The 26,376-nt window shown below is 35.2% G+C and overlaps 2 protein-coding genes across 5 annotated transcripts; both read right to left on the bottom strand.

The window, feature by feature from the left end:
• Window positions 1–3,643: 3,643 nt before the first annotated feature.
• LOC136818205 (uncharacterized) lies at window positions 3,644–24,634 on the bottom strand. 4 transcript variants are annotated; one of them, XM_067074569.1, is made up of 5 exons: window positions 24,307–24,634; window positions 7,131–7,277; window positions 5,002–6,180; window positions 4,662–4,732; window positions 3,644–4,409 (listed from the first exon to the last, which is right to left on the bottom strand). In XM_067074569.1, exons 3-5 carry the CDS (start codon window positions 6,119–6,121, stop codon window positions 4,347–4,349), a joined length of 1,254 nt encoding a protein of 417 aa, XP_066930670.1. In that variant the 5' UTR covers window positions 6,122–6,180; window positions 7,131–7,277; window positions 24,307–24,634; the 3' UTR covers window positions 3,644–4,346. The 4 variants fall into 4 exon arrangements, with proteins under 4 accessions (XP_066930670.1, XP_066930669.1, XP_066930667.1 ...); XM_067074568.1 differs by lacking the exon at window positions 24,307–24,634 and adding an exon at window positions 13,207–13,331; XM_067074566.1 differs by lacking the exon at window positions 24,307–24,634 and adding an exon at window positions 11,574–11,669.
• LOC136818206 (MAP kinase-activated protein kinase 2-like) lies at window positions 13,571–26,191 on the bottom strand. The gene is made up of 9 exons (XM_067074570.1): window positions 25,884–26,191; window positions 17,154–17,293; window positions 16,822–16,886; window positions 16,338–16,417; window positions 15,485–15,809; window positions 15,003–15,088; window positions 14,370–14,450; window positions 14,060–14,173; window positions 13,571–13,809 (listed from the first exon to the last, which is right to left on the bottom strand). The coding sequence occupies exons 1-9, from the start codon at window positions 26,037–26,039 to the stop codon at window positions 13,801–13,803; spliced, it is 1,056 nt and encodes a 351-aa protein (XP_066930671.1). The 5' UTR covers window positions 26,040–26,191; the 3' UTR covers window positions 13,571–13,800.
• Window positions 26,192–26,376: the final 185 nt, after the last annotated feature.

The raw sequence follows: 26,376 nt of genomic DNA, 5'->3' as shown, positions 1-26,376 counted from the left end.
GGAGCTAGCACTTTTCAATCCCGAGAAAAACCTGCATAGGCGTTAGCAAACCCCCGGAAACGCGTTTTGAGAAAATCAAAGAAAAAGACAAAAGTCTGCAAAAATGGGTATTATTTTAGCTGGAAAGCTCTTTTCAAAAAATTTCTTCACTGAATACTCATCCAACCAGTCAGGTTTCAAAAGTTAAAGTAAAACATTTCACAAAAATTGATAAAATATCCAAAAATCAACAAAAACATGTTGCGCTAAAGTCATGTATACATAGCAAAGTTTGCGGTAATATTGCGATAACATCAAATTTGGGTGAAAACAGCCACATAAGTGTGTCAAAAAGTTAATTGAAAGTCCAGCATGACTCTCTGCAGGCATGAAAACTTTTTGTGTGCCTATTTTTATTCACATACACTAGATGACAATGAGCAATGAGCTGGCTTGACCGAAGAAAGGCTGTTATGAGTGGCGGGTGTCAGATGAGAATGTGCGTCTCCAGAAGTTAGGTCCAGTTCATTATAATGCACATTTCCATCTCTGTTACATCATGTTGTGCTTGGAAATATCTCAGTTACATTTAAATCCACTACAAAACATTATGTGAGCCACCAAAAGCACGTACCGCCTATGCTCAAAACAAAATGGCGGCAACTTAAATGTTTTTCGTAGAAATCCAGCAACATAACCAATGTACAGCAACTTTATAGCTTCTGTAGGGTCTATTCTTCATTTAAAAAAACAATCATTTCCATCAAAAGAATTAAGTTTTGATCTAAAACTTGCCAAGAAATCTGCAGAATCATGCTTACAGCTTGCTTTTCAGCTTGTTTTGATGTGTTACACTACTGAACCTACCATCTTTAATTTTAAGGATGACGTAATGCCACGGAAAATAATATTTTGACGCTCGAAAAGGGCGTAAAAAGAGCTTTCTTTTGGTGTATCACATTGCTATGTTCCGACCGAGATTGAAGAAATAAGTCCTTAGCAACGGGATTTTTTCTGTTGCTAGGGCGATTTTTCAAGCACCCAGCAGGACAAAAATGCTCACTGCGACCTGAAAAATAAAGACATCTCTCTGAAATTTCCAGGAGATGTTTAGAAAGATCTAAGGATCTCAAAACACCCAAAAACCAAAATTCTACAATTTTTTCGATGATTTTCCATTTTTCAGTAGACTACCACCTTAAAGAAGGAAAAATACTTATTTGAGTATTTCTACATGCCCTCCTTGTGAAAAGAATGATAATATTTTGCATGATTCCTTCTCCAAAAAGTTTTGTATTTGAATTTATTTCGTGAAACCTTTTGAAGTTTTTTCTGACCCAAATTTTGTCGGCCATGACACCTTCCCTGTCCAAATTGCACTCGGGCCCATTTTTCTAAAAAATTACGCGGTCAGGCGAAATTCCGTAATGTATTTCTTCCAGATGTTGAAAATTTTCCCGACCTTCAGAGCTTTAGCGTGTCGGAAGAAAATTTCTACATCGGGTGCCAGATAATCCCTATGCATCATGGTATCTGTGTCTCGCGCTCACAGAAGCAGCGATGTCTGGATAGCGCTAAGCGTTCCAACTTGAAAAGGGAGGAATTCCTACTTCGTAAGGAGTAGGACCCATCCCCAATAGGGAGGGCTCATATCATTATAAAATAGGCTAATACTTTACTTTTAAAAGCGTTTTTTCTAGGTTGCCAGTGGATCTTTTAATCTTTTAAGCGGACACAATTACTCCATAATTTACTACTCATAAATTTTATTCATGTTTGGTAGAATATGCACGAGTATTCTTTTCGGCTTACCCCTCGTTTCAGATTTCCTCTCAATAAATCTACAATTCATAATGTAATGATCCGGTTTTGAAAATGAGCAGTAGATTCTCAAAATACTTCATTCACACGATTCACTGAATCGTTCAATGTGGTTTCCGTTAGATTAAATTATATTGAAATGAGAAATTTTACCGCTGCTTTTCGATTTTCTACGAAGAGAATAGAGATCTACTTTATATCATTTTAGGATTTAGAGAGATTTAGGCACTAAAAAACTGATTGCCTCACAATTTTCGTCCATAATTGTAAAAACAAATAAAAAATTTGGGCGTTCGATAAGGATAAACGTAAGCATTTGATGTTCCTTGCTGTTTGTTAGGGCAAGCGATGAGTTTTGGTTTTTTCGAACAATCTATATTTAATCTTCTAGAATCTTCCCTGAAAAATTCCCTTATTTTTAATTGCTGAACGTCAAAGAGAGAGGAAGTACCATTTTGTACTATATACCAAGTCTTTTGCATAGCCGAACGCTCTGCCTCGCTGTAATCGATAGTGTATCCTTTTTTCTCAGTCCTATTCTTTATATTCATATTCCTCAGAATGAGTTTTTGAATAGGTATTCAGGTTAATTCGGGGGTGAATAAGTTCAGATTATTACTTTCGAAAACACGAGGAAAAAGTTGTTTTATAGACCTTGCTTTACGGTGATCAGACAGGGATGTCCTAACGCGAAAATGTCTCAAACCTTTCTGGTTCAATGGAAGTTTGGAGATGAAAGGCACGGGCTTCTTTTAATCTTTTATTTTTCCAGTATTCTGAGAAACCTTATTGGCCCTATTCCATCAAATAGAACCCCTCTACATGACCTTATCTGCTTCAACCAAATCTGCGTGAATGTAAGTCGCACTTGAATTTCAAGCATTGGTCACGTTAAAAAGAGTCTCAAATTTCGATTTAGCACGAGATAGAAGAACAAGCATTCTGTCTCGTTCTACATCTTGAGGGAGGGGTGTAAAGTAAGTAGAGATATCAGATATAAATTGGGACTTTGTAACCATTTCACAAAAATTTCCCCGGTGAGTTTGCAGCGTTTTATACAGGATCTGTATTCATTTTGTTGAACCCCCCAAGTAGAACCCAAGTAGATTATGAAACTACACCGCTTCGATACAGGATTGTGTATTCAATCCAGGAAAAAAAGAATTCTGTAGTGTTATTCAAAGCGATGAAAGTAACTAAGACGTGGACAAAGCCGAACTTTTTTCACCATCTCAAAAGTAAAGACTTTTGATCGATAGCCCTTGACCCAAGCATTATGATGGTAAATATCAGGGGTGGTCACAGGCTTCTGCTCATCATCTAGCGAGAAAAGTTTCTTAGTTTCTATATAGGAAGTATATCTATGGAGGTCTGTGATTCAAACTAGGATGGTCAAATCAAACTTTTTAGAAAATAAACTTGAATGCTTAGCAACCCCAGCCCCTCCCAGCTCAAACCCGAAAATTTTAGAGAGTTTATGTTTGAAAATCTCGTGAGAATGATTTCAATGTCGAATTTCACTTTGAGTTTCTTCTTTCAAACTGAATACAGTATTACGCAATTATCATAATTCATTAGTTCCTTGGTATGCCCGTTGTTAATAGCAGAATCTCAGACAAGTTATTGATCAGGTGCGAAAATGTAAAATGTTTTGTTGTTATGTTTAGATCGCTATGGTAACGGATCTCATTGAACATATCAAACTTGTTGATTTACCATAACAACAAGATGTGAACTTTAGACTTGAAACATTAATAATTCACACCATTTTAAAAGCTGAAATCTTAGAGGTTTGACCGCAAAATGAAGCTTTGTTGAAGTTTGGGCCACAAAAAGTAAAATATTTTTATCTTAAATTGAATCTCATCTTTTCCCAAACAAGTTATAATATAATTCATTAATAAAATTCCAAGGTTCACTAGTAAATTTTTTATGAAAAAGTTCTAATCTAATAAATAAACTTAATCCTTAATTCAAAATTATTTGAACGAGCCACACTATAATTTCTCTAGACTAGAGAAATTAAACCCAGTTCATTAATTTTTTACTGAGACTAATGAGTAATACAATTTGGCAAACACTTTGCGAATTTTAGCGATTTAACTTTTAGAGGGGAAAGAATCACAGAGCCTGACAGAGCTACTATTTACAATGATCATAAAAAAGGAAAAATAAAATACCAAAAAATAAACATCTCTAATTTTAAAAGAATGGTAAGGCCCCGTTTTGAATCGACATAATTAATATGAAACTTTTCTAACTTTCACGAGCATTCGAATTTTACTTGTCCAATTTCAAAGGGACTCGTCATAGGAAAAGAAATACTTTTGGGGAAATTTAAAACCATCTCCATTGCTACAACATCATCAGCAAATGTACCTCACAATTCGATTAATAATATCAAACAGAAAATAAAAATTTTAATTTTCAAGAAAAATAATAAATATTTGAAGCTAAATCATATTCTTTTTGAACGGAATGTTCGTCTTATGCGCATGCGTACAACAGTTCCAGCCTGTCAACCAAAGCGATCACATCGTTTGTCTTTATTGAGGGATGCTTTGGAAAACAGTGATCAATTTCTTAATGCCTATAATCCAAGACGTCACCTGAAAGACGAATTGAGAAAATTGATTAAATAATACTTCAAACTTTTGAAAGTTGATTTTCAAAAAACATAAAATATTGTACCGGCGGATTGATTCTAGCATTTTTATTGTTTTGTAAGCGCATAGTCAAGAAATTTGTAAAGGAAGAAAAAATTGGCTTACACTTTTCCACAATATGAATTTATTTTTGGAGCCAGTATGTGAAAAAGTGCTGAAAGTTAAATTGCATAACGAAAAAACGTAAACACTTACCTCTCCCGAATGTTCTTGGATGAGTCTTTTATGAAGTCTATCTGCTGTTTGGATATTCGAACTGTTAAATGCTGAAAGTAGAGAATAAAATTTATAAAACTTAGTTATAATAATAACGAACGAACGCTATTTATTTGATTGATGAGCTAGAAAGCTCTATCATTCATAACGAGATAGAGTTTGAACTGTAATTAATTCGATTTGGGAAAATTGAAAAAAGAAAACAGGGCGAGGCGAGGCGAGGACAGGTGTCTTTTCCCAAAATTTTGTCCCTCACATCTCGCACCATAGAACAAATAGTCAAGTATTTCATCATTTTAAAAATGCATTATTTCTTTACCTTGTGCTAATTGGATCATTTTGTTTTTGGTGCCATTCGATAATTTCCCAGATCTCCACGCATTTTCAAAAGTTTGTAACTTTTTACCGATATCATCTGATAATTTGTTAGTTAGCTGACATGAGCACCGACTTTTAAAATTGTTCAAAGAGTTTAATGTATTGCTTAATGACTCATTATCATTCTCCATTAGACTTGGATCTGCTGTCGGTACAGGGGAACAGTGTCCACTATTTCCTGGGGACATGGATTTTGGAGAGTTGCCACCACTTCTGTGCGAATAATAACCACTTGTTGGAGGAGCCATACTAACTGGTGATGGGCGGCGATGAGCTTCTGGATTTGATTGACTTCGATTGTAAATATTCGCACCAAGATGTTCTGGAACTGCTGTTTGTGGTGGCATTGGTGAAATGCGTGGTGGAAGGCTGGATGGTTGTTGAGTTGTATTTACTGGCATACTGTTTGGCGATGGAGGATGTGGACTATCTGTCCTTCTATGTGATGCTTGCAGCATTGTTGGTGTACCGTGCTGACTGAAAATGGAAGAATTCATAAATGGCATAGTTGGAGCGCTCATCTTCCGTCCATTTGTTTGAGCTTGATCATTATGGATGTACGCTTGAGGTGGAGTAGCAGAGCCTGATCTAGGTTGAACAAGAGGTGGTGTGTTTGAATTGTTTGCTGGTGGAGTCAGATTGCCAAAAGCATGACCAGGGATTCTATTTTGACCAGCTTGATTGATGTGAGCAGGAACTGAGGAAGAATGGTGCATCACTGACGGTGTTGGGTACACATAGTTTGCTTGGTGAATATCAGGGTTACTTGATGCATGATGCAGAGTATTCTCTTGTGGTGCGAGAGACATATTTTGAAATCCATTATTCAGACTATTTGTTTGTGTAGGTGGTGGTTGATTATACATTGTTGAAAAGCTGTTTAGTTGAGATGGTGGTTGCTGGTTAATAACAGGTGGTGTAGGCTGTGTCATTGGTGCTTGAGGAAGTTGGGGTGGTGTCATCGTGTGATTCATAGCAGGTTGTTGTGGCGTCATTGCGTGATTCATAGCAGGTTGTTGTGGCATCATTGCGTGATTCATGGCAGGTTGTTGTGGCTTCATAGTTGGTTGGGGTGGAGTTTGAATAGGTTGAAATGATTGTGAAGGTGATCCATTGTATCCTAAAACAGGAAAATCAAAATGAAAAGTTTGGGTTGGTCTAAAAAGCAGGGTAGCCAATTGGGGTAGCCAATTGGGCTAGGTTGTGGGGTTCCTAAATATTTTACAGACCAGAATAGAAATACCGAAAATGAATGCATAGAACCACATTTTACTGACCAGGGCGCATGAATCTGATTGATACTTAGATTGATCATGTATGATTCCAAAGATAAACAAAGATGTAAATTACCACATGTTTAATGCACGAGGAGTAAGAAATAGAGCTTCATTATAATAGAGCTATTTCAAAAGACCTTTCGGACAAGATTAGAGATCATATGGCCCAAAGGCGATTCCAAAGCTATTATCATCGAAATACAGCTTCACGGAAATAACAATTAAAAACATAAATAAAATCTAAATCTAAAATATTAAAAACTGTTTTGTATATATTTTTTATTCGGGTCTGTAAATTTTAAAACGAAGCCAAGAAGGAAGACAAAATGGCGCCAGGTCTCTTGAGAAGTAACAAAGTTCAGTACCTTTGGAAAAAAGGCTATTGTGGCTGAAGTTCGAAAGGAATCTTAAATTTTATTACATGGAATCATTAACAAGATGTTGTAATAGTTATTTCAACATGAAAACTGGTTTCAGATTTCAAAAGTTTAGGCAAAAAGAGGTACCCCATAACCTAGCCCAATTGGCTACCCCATTGGCTACCCTGCTTTTTAGACCAACCCGAAAAGTTTAGGTCGTGGTGAAAATGCGATTCAATTTGCATCCTATCCTCCTAGTATTTTCACAGCTGAGAAGGCTAAATATTAGCCTGTTTTAACGGGATAGAAATGGGATTCAATATTTTTCAATTGGCCTGTGTTTCAGAATTTTTTCAATGGTTAAAGGAACCCATCCAGTAGTCATAGTCATTGTTTTAGTAAATAAGAAATAACGAAAAGAACATTTTTCTTACCATTATTCACATTGTGTGCAACCCTCTTCCTTAGGTCAATTCGTTTTCTATTTCCAGTTGTGTTTGGGCTGAAGACAAAGCTGGGTGGGTCGTTCCATCCTCGGTCATTGGTAACTGTGTATGACAGCACAGGTCCATTTTGAGGAGCTATAAAAGCAATAATAATGAGATTTATTACAAATATGTCATGTTTGTGTTATAACGATATCACAAAATAATATAAATATGCACAACCAGGTACAACTCATTAAGGTAAAAGTTTATTCTAACCTGACTTCAATTTCATCTAGGTGAAATTATTTCAACAAGAAGGTCTTCTTTCTCTGATAAAAATCTACTAAATGAATTGACTGATAAAGTTTTCATGGAAAAAAAGAAAGAAAATTCATTGATAAAAGATTCATAAAATATTGATGGAATTTTTCTTTTTTCATCATTGGTTACTAAGTAAGGATAATAAATATGCTAAAATTATCTCATAACTGTTTGCAAACAATTCTAATTAAGAAACTAATTCTTGTGTAGTGTAATCATTGGTTAGAATGTTTAAACATTCATTGAAAAGTTCAGAAAATCTTGATCAAAACACAAATTATTTAACAGGAAGATATTTTAAGGACTCTACTTTCTTGACGTTTTTGAAATCGAATCTATTTCATATACATCATACAAATACATCACTTTGCTCAATGAAAGCAAATATCGTTATCTTTTCATCATTTTGAGGTTTATGAAATTCGAAACTTCCAAAACAGCTTCCTACATTAAAAAATCACACCAAAACCATTAAAAACTCTAGCTCTGTGTAGAAGAATATCCAGTATGACATTGTGCCATAGTTAAGTGATCATGAAGAATTAGTTTTAAATCTGCAAATTAAGATAGCTGTTCAGAAACATAAAACAGAGAAAAAGAGCAAAACTTTAAATTGATCTTATTATAGAAATTATAAAATCAACTAAAGTAAACATTCTAAGCCAATGTAGATTCATTAGAAAATAGATTAGTAATATAAAAAAGAAAAAAAGATCCTCAATACTTCCAACATACAGTCTTCTACAGAAATTAAATAAAGTAAGAAAACTATGTAAGAAATATGGGATCAATAGTTTTATACGGATCAAGAAACTCTCATATTAAGTTTTGCTGATTCCCAAAACTATCAGTATTAAGCATATTACTTTACATTTCCCACAAAAATTCTTAGAAATCAGTGATTTGAACAGTGATCCAAAACTACCCCTTTCCAATTTTTCAGATCAATTCTTATTTTCAGACTTCAAATTAGACAAAAGTTGTCTTTTAATTGTAAATATTTAAGGAAAAGTACTGTGGTATGATCTACGGGTGAGAAACTACCTATTAAAAGTCAAAGCCTTGTAGTTGTAGGAATAATTTAAAACATAAAAAACAGGAAAATTTAGCCCCAATCAAAACCCTGATGTATCGTATGGTCTTTTAATAGACCTTTTGCTAGGCATGGTATCATGTTGAGGGATGACCTACAGTATAGCCCAAACTTTTTTGGGCCACTCTGCCATTTTAGCCCCACACAATGTTCAGGCCAGGATTTTCTACCAAATTCGAAATTTGAAATTAGCATATGATAACACTGCAATTCTCAGCGCAATCTTCTATAAAATATTAGCTCGAGTATAAGGGTTTTATTTTTGTAATACAGAGCAGATAATTTCCGGCCAAAATTGGTGGAGTAATTTAGTAGTCATTTGGGAGAACACAACGGTCTATTGCATAACAAATTACTCCAGCCAGCACGCCAGCACAAACAGGATAGATTATCTTGTACCTTAGTAACAGCTGTGTTAAGACAAATCAATTATACCATCAACTGCTCTAATTTGGGACGGTTGGTCAAAACATGGGACTGTTGATATTCTGGCCTGTATTTTCACTTACCGTTAAATCTCATTGACAACAAATTTGTTTTGATAACTCCACCAAGTTTATCATACTTTCTGTCATAACATGTCACGATAACTCGCGTGTGCTCCACTACAGAACAACTTTCACATTTCAATTTAAAAGCCTACTCGGTATGAAAGAGAAATTGTGTATTTTTTAATACGCCGTTCATTGACTCAAATCAAATGACTTTGGAGGTTCGGTGAAATGGTGGCCGAATTGCTGTCCCATGATTTGTCAGATAGTCCCAAGTTAGAGCAGTTGACGATATGACATTATCATTATAAAAATTTCTGCTGGAGTATACCGGGAAAGTCAAGTAACTTGCATCAGTGGAGGAAACTTGCATAGCCATCAAATGACTGACCAATCAAAGCAGCAAAATTTCAAAACAAATGAGCTACGCAGCTCCGCTCGCAGCTCTGGTACACCATTTTTGTTTTGATTTAACTTTGTATTTTAATGACCAGAGCCAGGTCATTCACTGATGCAAGTTACCCAATCTCACAGTAAGTTATTCAAAAGACTGTCGCGTTTTCCACAACGACTATATGCTGAACTGAGTCAATAGCCCGTTGCATTCTCCCAAAACTGGACTCCTCAACTAAGTGCTAAGCAAAGAAAATTAGTTTCAATCAGTGATTCCGACATTTCAATTATTCCTTTCTCTAAAGAAGGATGTCGAAATTAGAAGAGGGATGTTCACATTAGACCAACTTATGGTGTATATATATAGAAGTGTCTTTTACGAATATTTTCAAATTTCCGGGTATTGCTGCAGCGGCTCGGTAGCACATATGCTAGCGTGCCAGGCAGTTAGTCACACTAAGAAATCAAGCTTTCAGAAAGAACAACATCAGTCATCTACAGGATGTATTTGCAACAACAAGGATGAGTTACCTGAATCAAGTTCAAGATCCCAAGACAATCAATTAAAACGTGAAAACTTAAAATAAGACAAAATGACTGATTGCGAATGTGCAGCAGCCAGAATATCAACCAACCAAATTTTGTCATTCAATTCCCAAGACAGCGCTTCGATTATTAAGGCTATGTTTATACGCTAAAGCAAAAATAATTCCGCACATGCAAATGGGTCATTGTTTGAGGTCCGGCAAAATTTCCGGGAAATAGCCTATCCGGCAGTGCGCGGATCTAGGTGGGTTCCACCTCCCCCGTTGGTCTTTTTCTTGAGAAGTTCACCTTCAAATTAGTTTTCAAGGTTGGCTTGGCTCAAATTTTTTCATCTATGGCTCAAAATTTAGGCAATTTCTCAAAGTTTTTGAAAATGTTAATTTCATTAAAAAGTGTCGGTTCATTTTTTCGTGAATCCTTTTAGAAGTTTTGCCGCACATTTTTTTGCTTGAGAGTCAAGTAAACGATACAGCGCTTTCACAGCATTAATCTTTGATACGCATTTTGGCGGATAGCTAGTGTGACTAAGAAGTCTTCGACAAAAAACTTTCAAATTTTTTATCGGCATTGGGCCGATAAGCTTCAGACCCCCTCCCCCCTTGCTCTTATCGGCCAAAATTTTTTAAACCAATTTTTACATCTTCGAAAACACAATTTTTTCCAATTATGTCTGCCATCGCGTTATTGAGTTTTCATACCCGCATTGATATTGTTAATCAAAACGAAAGTTAAAAAGAAGCGATGAAGTCGCAACATTTTGAAGGAAACGGCAGCACGCTGGCCAATGAAAAAATAGTTTTTTTATGAAAACTAATTCAAAACTGTATTTTTGTAAAGTTGCGAATTTGTACGCGAAGGTGAAAGCAAGTGAAATTGTATGCTTACAGTTGAGTTTGTGGACGAAATCAGAAAGAAATTGGCTTAAAAGATTTTCGTCCCAATACTTGTTTTTTCATCGGTATCATAGTCAATACCTACAGCAGGGTGGCCAGCGATTTCGGGAATCCAATTTCCAGTATAATCAAGTACATTTTCACACATTTTTTCCATTTTTCAAGTATATTTTCAAAATTTTCAAGTATCTTGGACTAAGAAAAATAAGTATATTCAACTACATACTTGACTAAAATCGACTCGACGAAAAAGGATATTCACAAACAATATAAAGAAAAAGGGTGGCGAGTTATCCCACGCTGGACACCAATCCAGGATTTGACCTCCGCGGCATCATGAATGATAAAATCAAGTATATTCCAGTACTAGAGATTTTCATTTCCAGTATATACTTGAAAAATAACACTTTTATCAAAATTTCAAGTATAATCAAGTATCATTTTTTTTCTCCAGTATATTCAAGTATTTTCAAGTATTTCCAGTATCGCTGGCCACCCTGTACAGAATTAGTTGTTTATTTTTTTAATAAAAATTGGTATACAAGAAAAAAGACAACTCTGTGACTGTTTTTAGTTTAGAATCTGGTTCTTGATTTAAAATTTCTGTTCCTCTAAACTATAACCTAGATAAAGCTTTCACTTACAATGATGCCAAAGACTTCTTTATAATATGAAATAGTGAAAAATGATTAAAAATCTGAGAAAATCATACCGCTATTTACGTCCGCCATTGTGAAAAATCCAGCGAGAAAGAAAAAAAATTCTGTGATTATGTTGCCTCACAATTAATGTATGCGGGGTTTTAAAGAAGCCATCTTTGATTGACTAATTTATGTGAACTTTCAAGAGAAAAAATGAATAATTATCTTAAAATTAGGGGGTCAAAGTAGTAAAATAATATCAAGAGAAAAAATGAATAATAAAAAAAAAAAATTTTTAAAATTAGAAATTTCAAATAAATTCATAAAATCTCAAAAAGACTTAAACACTTCGAATGTTCTTTTTACTAGTCACAAAATATGAGTGTTTGTTTGGCAGAAAAAGTAGACACTTTGAAGGTTTTAACATTTCCAATACCCCCGTCTATTATCTTATTTAAACCATATAATTATGCATAAGTACGTGTCGCTTTTTTAATTATTTGAATAATTAACAAGTGTTTTGATTTCGGTTTCGTTTTCAAAACAGTTCTTTTCGATACAAAACAAAAATCCCACATACAGTTCGTTCTCAAAGTTACAACAGGTTAATTGGTGTCTGTTTTGTTCCAGTGTTTAAACACTGGTTTGTTTTCAAATCTCTATTAGTGAGTCGAAAGAAGTTGGCTATTAACAAAGTCTTCCTCATGGTCTATCAAGCAGGAGTCAGTCGATTATTAAAAGTAACCAATCAATATCATCATTCGATCATTGTTCTAGGACAACATAATTTTTTCTTTGTTAAAAAAATCAATATCGTTGTGGCTGTACCCAAACTTCCTCTTGTACGAAAAATAGCTAAAGTCTACTTCCTTGACAAAATTGATGGCATTATAATGGAATTTGTTAGCGAAAATCTTAAATTTAGATTGGACCATTTGGATAAGACACGCAACTTGTATCTAGTCCCTTAGCTCCCTTTTTGATGATTCTGATAGCGGACACGAAAGTTTGCAATCTCGTTCCCAGAGCCACTTGCACCGTTCATTGATTGGACGTAATACAATAGTGAGCGATATTAAAATGATAAAAAAACTCGGGACTGGATTCGAGATTGGTTCAGATTGCCAAATAGATGTTTATTTCAAAAGTGAAAACATGAGAAATTAACGCTTTGCTAGTGGGTAAAATTCAAAGACAGGAGCTAACGAGATAATGAGGGCATCGTCAGATACAGACGAGATTTTAATTTCTTCCATTTTAAAGAGTACAAATACAGAAACAGTGAATATACAACAAAAAAAGGAAATTTAAAAAATTCACAATCTAAAATTCTAAATTAAAGTTTGGTAAACTTCGTGCAATAAAATTGAAATTCCTGATGCATAAAATTCTATATATCTGTCCTTAAATGTCATAAACAAAACAATACCTTATGTAAGTATGTATCTTTAGAAAATTATGCCATAAGAGGAGGTTATAAAGAGCTTTAAACTCGATAAAAATCAAAGTCTTATATAACTCTCAACTTTGATTCTAGAACTTTGGTACTTAAAATATTCTTACCTACTTACCTAAGCTAGTAAAAGTTTTAGTTTCAAATCATAGAAAAAATAAAAACCAGTAAAATTAAAGTTTATTAAAAAATTGATCGACAAAAATTTGATATTACAGAAAAAAATTAAATTAAAAAAAAAACAGACTTACACATGAGCATTTTTACTTTGTTAAATGAATGAAAAAATGAAGCCTTCAACTCTTTTCCCCAAAATCAAGTGTTGGTCAGCTGATTACTAATATACGTATGAATGTTTTTCTTGTCACGAAAAAAAAACAACTTATGAATTCCTTTTACAATCTGCTTTACAAAGCGAAACTTGTAAATTCATTTATACACTGAGGGTAACCATAGCAACAAAGAATGACAGTGAGTCATCAACTTAGAATAGTCGTAGGAAGGTAGTGCCGCAGATCATTAATTTAAAAATCACCCTCGCATCTCATCAACTAATTATTAAAGTTTTTTTAAAACTAAAATCTATTTTTCAAAACAATGTACAGAATGTCTACATATATTTTGTTGTATTCACTTTATACAAGTCACATCTATTTTAATGTCTTTCCATATTTTTATTATATCGTTTTTTTGTTATTAGTCATCTCGTATTGATCTTTGACCTTCTGACATCTATTACACATACGAAGCGCATTAAATAATCACCATAGCTTCATAGCAGGGTTTTGACCCTTCCTCCACAACGTATTGGAATTCCCATTTCAAACCACTGCCCTATCACCACCTCAGTTTTGCTGTAAATACAAAGAAAACAACTGTTAGAAAATTTGTAATGGATGAAATTAATTGGATACATTACGATTCTTATAAATAAAGCAAATTACCTTTATCACATGAGGAAGTTTAAACTACCTAAATAAACCTTTCATTTCCTTATGGTCTAATTTTGTACAGTATACTATCAAAACAACAATCTAATGTCTGTCAATCATTCATAAATGAAAATAGGACGAGATAGGATACATGAAAATTGTTTTAAGATACCTGTGCTTTCTTCCTTCGATTGAGTAGAGGGTTGGATGAAATATTGATCTCTTTCAGTCGAATTTGATCTTCAAACGGAACACGCATTGCTTGTAATGCCAATGTCATTTCATCCTAAAACCAACAAAATCATCAAAATATCAACATACAGAACTACCTTAGAGAAGCTTCAAAGTAAGAAACGAGTAAAGTTTGTCAAAGATTAAGATTTGATTCTATAAGAAAATTCAAAATATCTATGAAGTATGTTAAAGATTAAGATTTGGAATTTACACAAGCAAATCAACTGCAACAATATATCTTGTTTTACCTGAGCTTCTGTCAACATCTCAGTATCTTCCGCCATGATGGCTGCTGTGTGTAAAGGCGTTTGTGGAACTTCTGTGTAACTCTGAAAAGATGGATAATTCAAATGAGTTTCGGTTATAAAATCATGATATTCGAGGATGTTACACGAGCCTCCATTTTTTGCCAAACGATTTTGGCACCTGCCCAATATGTAAATTGTGGTAAATATTTTTGAATATTTTTATGAAAGTTGGATTTTAGTAGTAACGGTTTAAGGCTGTAACTATTTAGGACGTTAGATCCTTTACTTTATGTACCAACTGAAAATAAATTAATAACAATAATAACTAGAACAAGACGTTTGGCCATCTAAAGTAACCAAACCCATACAAACCGTATCCCCTTTTGGCATCATAGATGGTGACGTTGTTCATCTCATGCTCCTAAGTGGTTACTAGAGTGATCGAGTCCAAAACTTTACCCTGTCTACGAATGTGCTTCCAGTGTGGACTGAATAGCTCAGTCGGTAGCGCAATTGCACTAGTAATCAATAATACAAACTATTTTCGAAGAAGTTTGCGTGCGTGGTCGAGACATTTTGGAGATTCCACTAAGATTGCAAAGCCACACTAACAGCTAAATGAGTATAGTTTACCTTAATCCAAGAATGGTTCATAACTTGTTGAATGTTATATCTCTGCGATGGTTCTGTTTTCAACAAATTTCGAATCAAATCTTTAGCTGAAAATAAGAACGTGAATTATTGAAGATTTTTAGACAAAAAAGCGTTTACAAATGGTCCACATTCTTCGAATTTTGTAATTTTGGTGACGATTTATACAACCGTAGTGCAAAGGCAAGGCATCCGGCTAAGGCATAAGGTCGTAGATTCAATCCCCGGATGGGTTATACCAAAGAATTCATATAAAAAAATGGTACTTGATAACTCTCTTCTCGATGCTCAACAATTAATACAAGGGTCAAAGGGAAGTGGAGCAACTCAGGGAGAAAGGGTGGCACCTTCCCCTACCGTCTGTTAGATAGCTATCGAAAGAGGAGCCTTTGTGCCGCCTCCGACTGCGGTTTCAGACTTACTGATGACGTCACACGGCAATACTTTCAACACCATCTACATACCTCCTTGAGAAACATTTTTCCATTCACTATCAGGAAACGAATATTGCCCTTGTCGAATTCTGCGTTTCATGCCTGGTGAAATAGCGGCACCGTGATTACTGTAAAACGGTGGGTAACCACAAAGTAAAATGTAAGTGATAACACCAAGGGACCACATATCACATGACTTGTCGTATTTTTCTGGACCGAGCACTTCAGGTGCAACATAATACGGTGTATAGCAAGGTGTTTGTAGAGAAACACTGACTGTCTCTTTGGCGAACCCAAAATCTGTTAGTTTTAATAACGATGCATTAGATTTTTCTACGTACAACAAATTTTCAGGCTAAAAGATAAAAATTGATGAAAGATTCATTAGTACTTTTTCTTCTGCAAAAAGTTTAATCTATTTTATTTAAATTAGTTTACACCACTAAATTGAAAACACTCCTGTCTCAGTAGCCCAGTTTGTCATTTGGGGATAGAACCAACAAGCTAAATACTAATGGGAATGTAAAATCACCTTTTATAAACAACAAAATTCCAGTCGAATGAAGCTTTCCAGATCTGCCAAGTCGGCCTTCCTTCCATTTATTACAATTTGAGAATTTTTCGGGTCCCCTGTTTATTGTCACCATCCCCAGTCTATTAGGAGCCCGAGAGTATGAGTCAATTTTATAAAATTTCTAGTTTTGATATTTACAACCAAGGTCATAAATCCTTATTTATCTCAATCGCAAGGATTAGCATCTATAGATGGGCCACTGCTTAAAAACAGGTGTATTGTATTGAAACTTGTATGAATACATTGTATTACATTTATACTCTACCCAAGAAGATACTAATAAGCAGAGTCATGAAGAATAGCACTTACTTTCAAATCTCTGTGAGCGATGTTCATTGTGTGTAAATGTATGATTGCCATACTGATCATCCTGACTGTTGCAGCCGCCTCTGTGGAAAAATTATTGGGCTGTGGATCAGCAAAGAAATCATGTAAACTTGGAAACATCCAAAAAGCTAATTGAAAGGGGCAGCTAGCCGAAACCTTTCAAGAAAGTTTTTCAAAGGCATTGTAAAGAGTGCAGAATTGACATTTTCCTTGTCTTCGAAGTAAGTTTCTTGAGAGCTGTTTAAACTGGTCTAAATATGTTAGAATAGTTAAGGACTATAAATTGTGAGGATTACGATCTTCCTAGGAAATATTGAAAAACGGTCCTATGATGTTGACATAAGTTTTGGCACTGCTTCTAACATCAATCTACTTATTTCTGTCTAAAGATAATCAGCACGTTATCTTCACAAACAGTTTGTCTTGGATCATATCTTATTTCTTTAGGCGTATAATTTAATTATACCTCTTTCAGTGAATGGATGATCAGCTCTGTTTTGAATTCGTTCGAAAAGTTCTCCACCTTCCATGCTATAAAAAGGAGAAGAGAAAATTACCCAGATTGACTTTGAAAATGACTTTGAGGCTATAAAAAGTCTTGTTTCCGGAAATGGGCCAGGTAAAGTATCAAGCATGTTGTTAAGGAAATTCGGTATCAACTATAAATTTTAGTATTGAATTTTAATGAATATGCACAATCATATTGCAAATGCGCACTTTCTATAAAAGTTAACCTCCTGCAATACCAAAAGGGGAAATCAGAAACCGATGAGACATCAAAATAACCGCAATACTCACCATTCCATAACCACCAAAAGGCAATCATCTTTTCCAAATCTGTTCTCATACACGTCAACAATTTTCACAACGTAAGGACATTCACAAGCTTTCCAGTGCAAATCTAGTTCACGACGAGCTTTCACAGAGTCTTTTAGAACCTGAAAATAGAAAATAAAAAAGATTGACAGAATGAGTCTTCATGTTTCTAAAGTCCAAAGAACCCTATTTTTATACAGTTATTGGCCCAAATTGGCCCAACAAATTTGTTTCTCAAAAAAAAGGGCTCTGTCACATTTTCGGTGTCACCATTTTACATCATTGTGCAAAAAGCTGGTAACAGACAAACGAACTAAGAAACAAACGAACATGGGTTAATTTAAAGGACCTGACATAGGTCCAATAAATTTTAGCAGGAACTTAATTTAATTCAAGTAAATGTGGTAAATTTGCAAAATTTACTTGCTCCAAAAATTTCGTTCTTTATAGGATATACAGTGCAAGTGGAAATAGATTGACAGGTTTTGAAAACTTTGAATACTCCAAGAGAGTTGTAATAGAGATATTAAATATTGACGTTATTTTTATCAAATATACAAAGCTGGGTAAAATATATATTTTTATTATATTATAAATAATAGAGATATTTACAAAATATAATCCTTTTTGATATTATCATACTCAAGGTTATCATGGTCAAAGGGCTACTTTTGTACCACAAGGCTGGTAACAGTATTAGTACTAGGGGGCTTTTTCGGTTTAGTAATGTTAACATCTCTTTTGTCATCATCTTTCACTCCATGGATAATGAAACTTTAGCAAGCAGAAACCTTCGCAAATTTTGGCCTTTTCCTTGAAAATTCATGTCTTTGAAAATTCTTAACAGGGTAATTTCCAAAAGTGAAATGCTCGATTGTAAATCTATAGAATTTCGAAATTGTAATTAATATAAAATTTTGAGCATATTTTTAGCCTTTAACGTATATTTAAAAGTTGAAGAACAACTGTTTTATCAGATTCAAGGATTATTTGTTACTTTTGAGCCAATATTTTTCAATTGAAAATTTTCATTTTATTTAGAGAAAAATAAGGGACTCGTCTTTTGACAAATAAAAATATTTAAAAAAATTAATAAACAAGAGGTCTTAATAAGGTCCAGGGGGGGGGGGATTTTTAAATTGTTAAACCCTAATTTTATCGAATATTTATGATAAGATAAGCCTCTTATAAAAAACTGAGGCTTTTTTGAAAGAACAAAGAACATTTTTAGACTTTTTCTCACTTGATGAGTGACAACATCAGACAATTTTTAATTAAAATAATTCAAAATTCTCCTAAATTTTCATTGTAAAAAAGTCTTGGTGACCTTGACAAAAAAATTATACAAACAAAATAAACAGTGAATTTAATAAGCAGATCAAAGAAGTCTTTGGCTAGGCTGCTTTTGAAAGTTGGCTTAATGTGGACAACCCCTTCCCAATTTCGTCACTTGTCCAGTTAGGCACAGATATTCCAATATTTCCCGTAGAACCCTGCGGACTGACTTAAAATATGCTATAGCAACTTTTCGAATATTTAGTTATCGGAACCTCAAATCCCGCCGCCGTCTGCGGGTTTCCAAATTTCACTGCGGGTTCCCTGCGGGTAATTTATAAATCTTTAGTTATCAAAACATCAGAAATTTATGAATTTCAGTAAACTATTTGGACACTCAAATCTTGATGCGTTTGTATTTTGACTAAGAGTCTATATTATTCAAAATCCGAAAATATAAATAAAATTAAAGTAACAGTCTTTAAATTTTTTTCATAAAATTCCTTAAAATGTAAATAAAATAACATTCTATGATAATATCTACAATCACGTATTAACAATAACCGGCTCTCAGTAAACTACCTTCATATTTATATAACTTCTTTACCGTACATCCTGCCAACTGTACATCCTGTGCCCAAGTTCAGGAGTTGCCATAAAGCCATTATGGTAATAACCGGGAGGGCACATTGCTATACATTGTATAACTTCTATATATAATTATAATGAACTTTATAACCTGGAATACCTCTTATTATTACAAAATTCATTATGATTAATGTTATTTATACTACCCGTTGAAATAACTATATATAAATGGAAGTTCTTTGATTTTTACAGATATCATGCACTTTTCGTGTTAGCAAATAATTGAAGATTCTACCTATTTTCTTGAAATACACCGCTTATAATAGAATAAAGAAAAACAAGCTGTATTAACAGCGAAATTTTGCGACGATTTAAATAATCACCCTTGCATTTTACAAAATCTTCGTTTTAAAAAATAACAACCTCTTGCAGTAGCTCATTTTTCATATACTTAAAACACATAAATCCAAGGGGAATCGAGGGAACCCGCAGGAAAATCTAATTAACCCGCAGGCGGCGGCTGGAGATCTCTGACAAGAGAAACGTAAATCCAAGGGGAATCGAGGGAACCAGCAGGAAAACCTAATAAACCCGCAGGCGACGGGAGATCTCTGACAAGAGAAACGTAAAACCAAGGGGAATCGAGGGAACCCGCAGGAAAACCTAATAAACCCGCAGGCGGCGGGAGATCTCTGACAAGAGAAACGTAAATCCAAGGGGAATTGAGGGAACCCGCAGGAAAACCTAAAAAACCCGCAGGCGGCGGGAGATCTCTGACAAGAGAAACGTAAATCCAAGGGGAATCGAGGGAACCCGCAGGAAAACCTAATAGAGCCGCATGTGGCGGCGGGAGATCTCTGACAAGAGAAACATAAATCTAACTTCCTTAAAATAAATCTAACGGGAATCGAGGGAACCCGCAGAAAACTGCGGGAAAAAAGCGAAAATCTGTGGTATACTCCACTTGTCACACACTTTCTTTGTAAGAACCACTTAATTTGGGATGAGTCTGGATGTGCTTAATTTTTCAACAACTAAGAATTCAGGTGACCCCTAAGATTTAGGCAACCCCTGGTTGCCAAACATTTTAGCCAATGATACCTCAAATTTTTTCGATAATCCTTTTCAAACAATCAAACAAATACAACAGTTAGTTTAGCTTATTGCACACACAGTTTTCTCAGAAACACACTTTTTTAGACAGAAGACATTCCATAGTGAAGTTTATGATGAAAGAAAAACAAGTTCAGAAAAAACCTAACATAGAATCTAGCCCCAGGTCCATCTGAAAGAATTTAGGTGGTCCCTTACATGGTTAGTCCCCCCTAGCCACAGGCTAAAATCAGGTACCAATTGCTGCTCAATCTTTTACCCCCCCCCCCTCAGGCCAGGGGGGGGGTTCCAGCCATGACTGGTGCAGTTGTCAAATCTTTTCACCTATGACTAAAAATTTAGGTAATTTCTCATAGTTTTTGAAAATGTTAATTTCATTAAAAAGTCCCGATTTATTTTTTTGTGAATCCAATCAGAATTTTCGTGGTGCATTTTTTTGCTTGCAAGTCAAGTAAACAATATAGTGCTTTCACAGCATTAACCTTTGATAAACATTTCAACAGGACACTAGTGTGACTAACTGAATGCTTGTCATCCAATGAACCAAAAAGCCTTTAGGGACAGTTGTTAACCTTCCAGCCTTTATCATACGTGGCCAACCTCATTGGTTGAAACTTAAAAAAAACTTTCGAATGGAGCAACTTACAGAAGCCACTGAGAAGAAAAGATCACTTTCGTCTTTATTGCAAATTTCAATATAAATATTGCTTGGGAAATACTTCTGTCAATGTGTGTCATGTGTCAACTATGTATATAAGCATTGTATTGTTGGAATAGGAAAGAGAAATGAGGTAAGTCTAGCCTAACCTAATTATCAGCTGTCAGGGGGGCGTTAACAGATAACTCATGTTCTGTTAACGCCCCTTGACAGTGTTGACAATAGTTGTTTAGGAGAATGTGACAGTCTATTGAATAACAAACTACTCCCCATACATTACTTTCACTCAGCCAAAACAAACGAGATGAATTATCTTGTTCCCAGGTAACTGCTGTGTTTTAAATGAGAAAACAATATGATAATGTTATCATTAAAAAATTTTTGCTGGAGTAATTAGTTATTCAAAAGACGGTCACGCTCTACCAAACGACTATTGCAGGCTAGGCTAGACTTACCTCTTTTCTTATTTATATGCCATCAACTGCTCTAACTTGGGACGATTGGTCAAATCTTGTGATGGTTGATTTCTGGACTGTATTTTCACTTACTCATAGTTTGCACCCCCCCTTTTTAATAGGGGGGGATGCCAACTTTCTGGAGGGCCTTTGTAGGGGGGGTACCGAGATCTGCCGAAAAAACTAGGGGGGATGGGAATGTAGGGGGGGATCAAATAAAAAAGGGGGGGACCTGAAGAACTTTCAACAGAACACACACATTTTAGATTAGATTTTAAAATGATCAAGATTAATGAAAAACGCTAGTTATATTCTGTCATTGTTGGCTCGTGACTATAATACTTCATACTCTTTCTTGTTGATAATTTTGCTGGTAGGTGGGAAAGCGAGTTTCCTTCGAAACGAATTTTCTGTAAAAAAAAAGGGGGGATAAGATTTCATCACAAAAGGGGGGGATGGGTATATAGGGGGGGATGAAATAAACCTAGGGGGGTTCATACCCCTCTGCAAACTATGTTACTGTTTAAATCTCTTTGACAACAAGTTTGTTTTGGTACTTCAACCAAGTTTATCGATCAAACTTTCACCATCTCATAATCACAACCAAATGTATTTCCAAAGCATTCTAAAAGTACATAATTTGTACCAAGTGTCGATAACAGATCTCACAATTTTCCGCGGAAAAACAGACTTTTTGATATCTGTATTTGGACACTTGCACGAATGCACGCAATTGCATTTTCACGCTTCTCGTGCCGAATGGCCGTCCCATGTTTTGTCAGATAGTCCCAAGTTAGAGCAGTTGACGGGCTTAGGCGGCCATCGAAAAATTGTTCTATGCGCGTCACCTGCCCGCATCATATTTTACGCTGAAAAATATCCACGAAAAGCAATTTGTTCTTAATCGCTCTGGCGGCCATTGAAAAATAGTTTTGTTCGCATCACCACCTGCCCCTGTATTACTGGCGTGATTTAAAAAAATCCGGGAATTTTTTCGACCGCCCGTCCGCACGCATGCATTTTTAACACCCGTTGCGACACGAACAGAGCATTTTTTCGATGGCCACCTTATTCATATAAAAAACAAAACACTCGACAAGCTGATTACACGGCTATTAAAATTGTGGAATTTTTCAAAGATGTAATGACACGCTAATCAATTACAAAAATCATTCTGAATCAGTTAAGAACATTTGGCGAGTTCCTGTATGCGGCCGCAATCAAAAAAATCATAACATCACTCATTTAAAAATGGCGTTCAAGTCTTTTCACACTTTTTTTAGCCTAGACGATGTAGCAAACATAGTAACTATAAGCACAAATGCTTTCAATTGACTGAAATTTTTTTTTGCGTTGGAAAAACTTTTTCAAACTTTTAACGATGATTGACCAAACTGCTACAATAAAAATTATCCAGCGCATTTTTTATCTTCTTACTTTCTTCATTTTCAATGAAGCACTCAAAGTTTACTGAAGGTAAGCACATAAGATATTCTTATAATTATTGATATTCATTGAAACACTGTTCGTTGTGCGCTGAGGTGGAGTGCGTGACGTAACTCGCGCGGCAACTAACTTGCCTTCTGTTGGAAGATCATATTGGGCGTTTTGGCGTTACCACCCTCAAAGCAGCGGGCACCTTTGTCTTTCCGCGACTCTTTCCACCATTTTAGATGGCCTTAACAATAGATCCAAAAGGGCGCCATAATCTTGGAAGATAATTTGTTTTGGTCTCCGGCTTTGGGAAGTAGCAATTTTTTTGGTTGTTTTCAATGGAAAATGGTAAGAAACTTAAGTTTGCAAGTGTCATTTAGTTTTTGCTGGCTTATGGAATGGCAGGATCCTGGATGGTTTCCCTAACTGTGAATCAGAAGGGGGTAACTGCATCTTAAACGACTAGTCCATCCTACTGTGTCATTTGTTTCCACACTTTTCTACACAGTTTTTCCTAGATAGGAACAAACCCAAAGTAGTCGGACAATTTTACGCAAAACTTAACATATAATAAGATGAAAAAAATAATCTGTTACAGTATTCCCTGTTCTATCAATGTTTTTCTCTCGTTACAGATTTTCCCCTGTATATATAGAAAAATTGAACCTATCTGTTTTACTTTAAAGTTTTATCTTAGCAGGGCAAAAAATTTAACTTGCAACAGCTTGGAATGCATACCGGGTGTGTAAAAAAAAAACGCCCCTATTTTACAATCTGACGTACATTTTTCTTTTCAGTTGAACGGCTTGAATCTTTTTGTGAGTATTGTACGTTTTATTTCCAAACATTTCTAAAAGTTTGGCAAAGTTACCTCAAATTTTTTAATGTCAAACTTATCTTGTTTTCAAATTAAAGGGGTTTTGGGAATCTTTTTGCAGTGTTATCGTAACTTCTCAAGGTGTTCAAGGCAATGTAAAGCATTTCTTAGCAAAACAAATTTTCATCAATTCGTTTCATTTCCATTATTTAATCTATCATATTATATTATACAAGCTTCGTTCTGCTTCTTTAACATTTTGCAAAACAGTTGAACTGAAAACCTAAGGATTTTGATGTACAAAAGGTAATAACATCGGTTCATTTCTGCACCATTGACGATCTGAAAGTATTTTTTGTCGTCGCAATTGACGTTAAAAAATGGCTTGATTGGAACTAGCTAGAATCTATCATATATTGACCTTGTAACAAAACTTAACCTATGAAATGAAAAAATGATGCCATTTTAATGTTTTAAAAGTAGCAAGACAAAATAAGAGCGTAAAAACGAAGTGTAATTTTGTTCCTTGTTCCATATGGGAAAGTTTAACTATGAAAATCCGTGAACAATGAAAAATTGACCTAAGTCAGCGGAATTATCATAAAGTCACTTTAAATGAACATAAACATGTATAATTTTCACCAAGGGTAAAAAATTAAATTTTAAATCTTCCCTAAAAATTTCATTTGTCTTTGTTCAATAGAAATTTGTACGCCAAAAAATCGAAAAATAGGCGCATTTTTTTTTACACACCTGGTATATAACAATAAGCATGCAAGGTTATATATACCTTACCTTTGATTACCTTTGATGTGTTTCAGCAAATTCTCTGCTCACTCAACCCGTGGGGTCCGGTGTTTGACCATTTCAACAATTGAATTCGAGTCAGCCATCCTGTAAGGGAGATAGGCAGGGAGCAGTGGCTGGTCGGGAACATCTTGCAGAAATTGATCAAGTTGTTTTTTGAAGGAATTTTTGGAACATTTGGTCATGTCACGTATTTTTCTTGGTAACACATTGAATAGTCTTGGACCGGTGTCTGAAAGGCAGCTCTTCCAAATGTTCTTGTTCGTTGTATTCACTGGTTTGAGGTGGCATTTTCTTCCCGTGCGTTGGTTTGTATATGAATAAATACCGCCTTCCCCTTCACCATAGTTAAAATTTGGCACCAGCTGTTCGATTATACACCATGTATATATAATTTGGTATCTTTCGCGTCTTCTCTCGAGACTGTACATATTGAGGTGTTTGAGCTTCTCCCAATAATTCAAATTGGGTGGAAGTTGGATCCCTTTTATAAAGGATTTTTGCAGATACTCCAGTTCTTGCATCAGGGATCGCTTTGTAGGAGACCATAGCTGGGAGCAGTATTCCAGATGTTGAAGTACCAATGTCTTCCAAAGAGTGATCATTACTGATTTATCTCTGGACTTGAAGGTTCTGTATATCCAGGCACTTATACCCTTGACTCTGTTAGTGATTGTTTGAATGTGCATTTCATATGACAGGTTGTTTGAGAGCAGGATACCCAGGTCTTTCACTGCACTTTTTATTTCGATTGGCTGCTGTACATCTGATTTGTAGACTGAGTGTACTTTCAGTTGTTCATTTTTTCCGTATGTAATGTGTTCAAACTTTTTTCCATACCCAAGGCATTTAAGCGTGTAATTAGAAAGATTTCCCCCAGACTGGAATTATTGCTATTGGCATCATTCAGTATATAATGCACAAAGGATTGGCAAACGATATCATCCACCAGGATGTATCCTCTCTTATTTTCCCCCTATTTTCTACTTTCCTATTTTCTGTCCTGATTTTCTGACTTTCTCAACTCAAGTGCTTCTAGCTGTTTTCTAAATATTTTTCTGAAATCTGCCTGTACCGGTGCGTGAAATAGGTCTTCCACCCCGGCTGATCTTACCACAAAATGCAAGCAACCTTGGTTCACAAACCCAACGCCTAACCGCTTGCGCCATCGAGACACGGCATAAAACTGTCAATCACAAATACTTATAGCCTGTAATTTGCCAGAGACTTTTAATTAAGAAAGCTCCCCCAAACGCCTTACCGGTTACCGGTGCCCCTACAAGGATCCCTACGGTACGGGATCCTTAGTTAAGTCTCAGGGAGCAAATGCCCCTAAGAAGGCCTTCGGCTTTATACTGAGACTCTTGAGCTCCAACCCTAACTGATAATAACCGAACCCCCATCTAGGTCCGCAGATATTGAAAATTTTCACTAGCATCATTCATCCTCTGGTGGATGATATCGTCTGCCAACCTGCTGCACAAAGGTTGGTTTACGGCTACAACCCTGGTACCTGATGTCCAGAGATTTGAAACAGACTTATCACAAAATAGAAATACTCGTACCTTCAATGCAAATTTTCCCTTATCTTTCTTTCTGTAACACTCCAAAACTTTGCCATTAATTCCAACTCCAAGTGACTTTTGAGAAACATCATAGTCTTGAGTAATTGCATGTCTTTTAGACGTCAATGGCTTGTTTTGAGGCCAGAAATATGACATCTTCGATTGTTTATATATTCTTTTTTTGATAGGTTTGACAATTATACCAAATAACTCCTTTGCCCCGAATTCTTTCAAGTCAAAAAGTTAAAAAGTTAAATGTTTTTCTGCAACTTGGAATCCGCCATCTTCAGCATAAATTTAAAAACATTCGATTGTAAATATTGGAAAATGTATTTTACAGACACTATTTGAGACAGATATTTTGCAATTTTATCTCCATTAAACGTATTATTTTTTGTTTTATTACCTACAAAATTATTTGAATAATATAGTATCAAAGTATCAAAGATCTTAAAATTGTTTATTTTATATTTGTAAGAATTTGACCAAGTCT

Source organism: Clytia hemisphaerica, unplaced genomic scaffold (genome assembly GCF_902728285.1).
Source record: "Clytia hemisphaerica strain Z4C2 unplaced genomic scaffold, Clytia hemisphaerica genome assembly, whole genome shotgun sequence".
Lineage (NCBI taxonomy): Eukaryota > Metazoa > Cnidaria > Hydrozoa > Leptothecata > Clytiidae > Clytia > Clytia hemisphaerica.
The sequence above is the reverse complement of the archived record's forward strand: the minus strand, read 5'-3'. Positions and strand labels throughout refer to the sequence as shown.

Coding starts and splice junctions, on each gene's coding strand:
- LOC136818205 (XM_067074566.1), bottom strand. Junction 6,181..7,130: donor TGCACACAATGTGAATAATG/GTAAGAAAAATG, acceptor TTCCTGTTTTAG/GATACAATGGATCACCTTCA. Junction 4,733..5,001: donor AATGATCCAATTAGCACAAG/GTAAAGAAATAA, acceptor CTCTACTTTCAG/CATTTAACAGTTCGAATATC.
- LOC136818206 (XM_067074570.1), bottom strand. CDS start 26,039: ATGTCATATTTCTGGCCTCAAAACAAGCCATTGACGTCTAAAAGACAT. Junction 16,418..16,821: donor TCATCCATTCACTGAAAGAG/GTATAATTAAAT, acceptor ATTTTTCCACAG/AGGCGGCTGCAACAGTCAGG. Junction 15,810..16,337: donor TCGCTCACAGAGATTTGAAA/GTAAGTGCTATT, acceptor TTTATCTTTTAG/CCTGAAAATTTGTTGTACGT.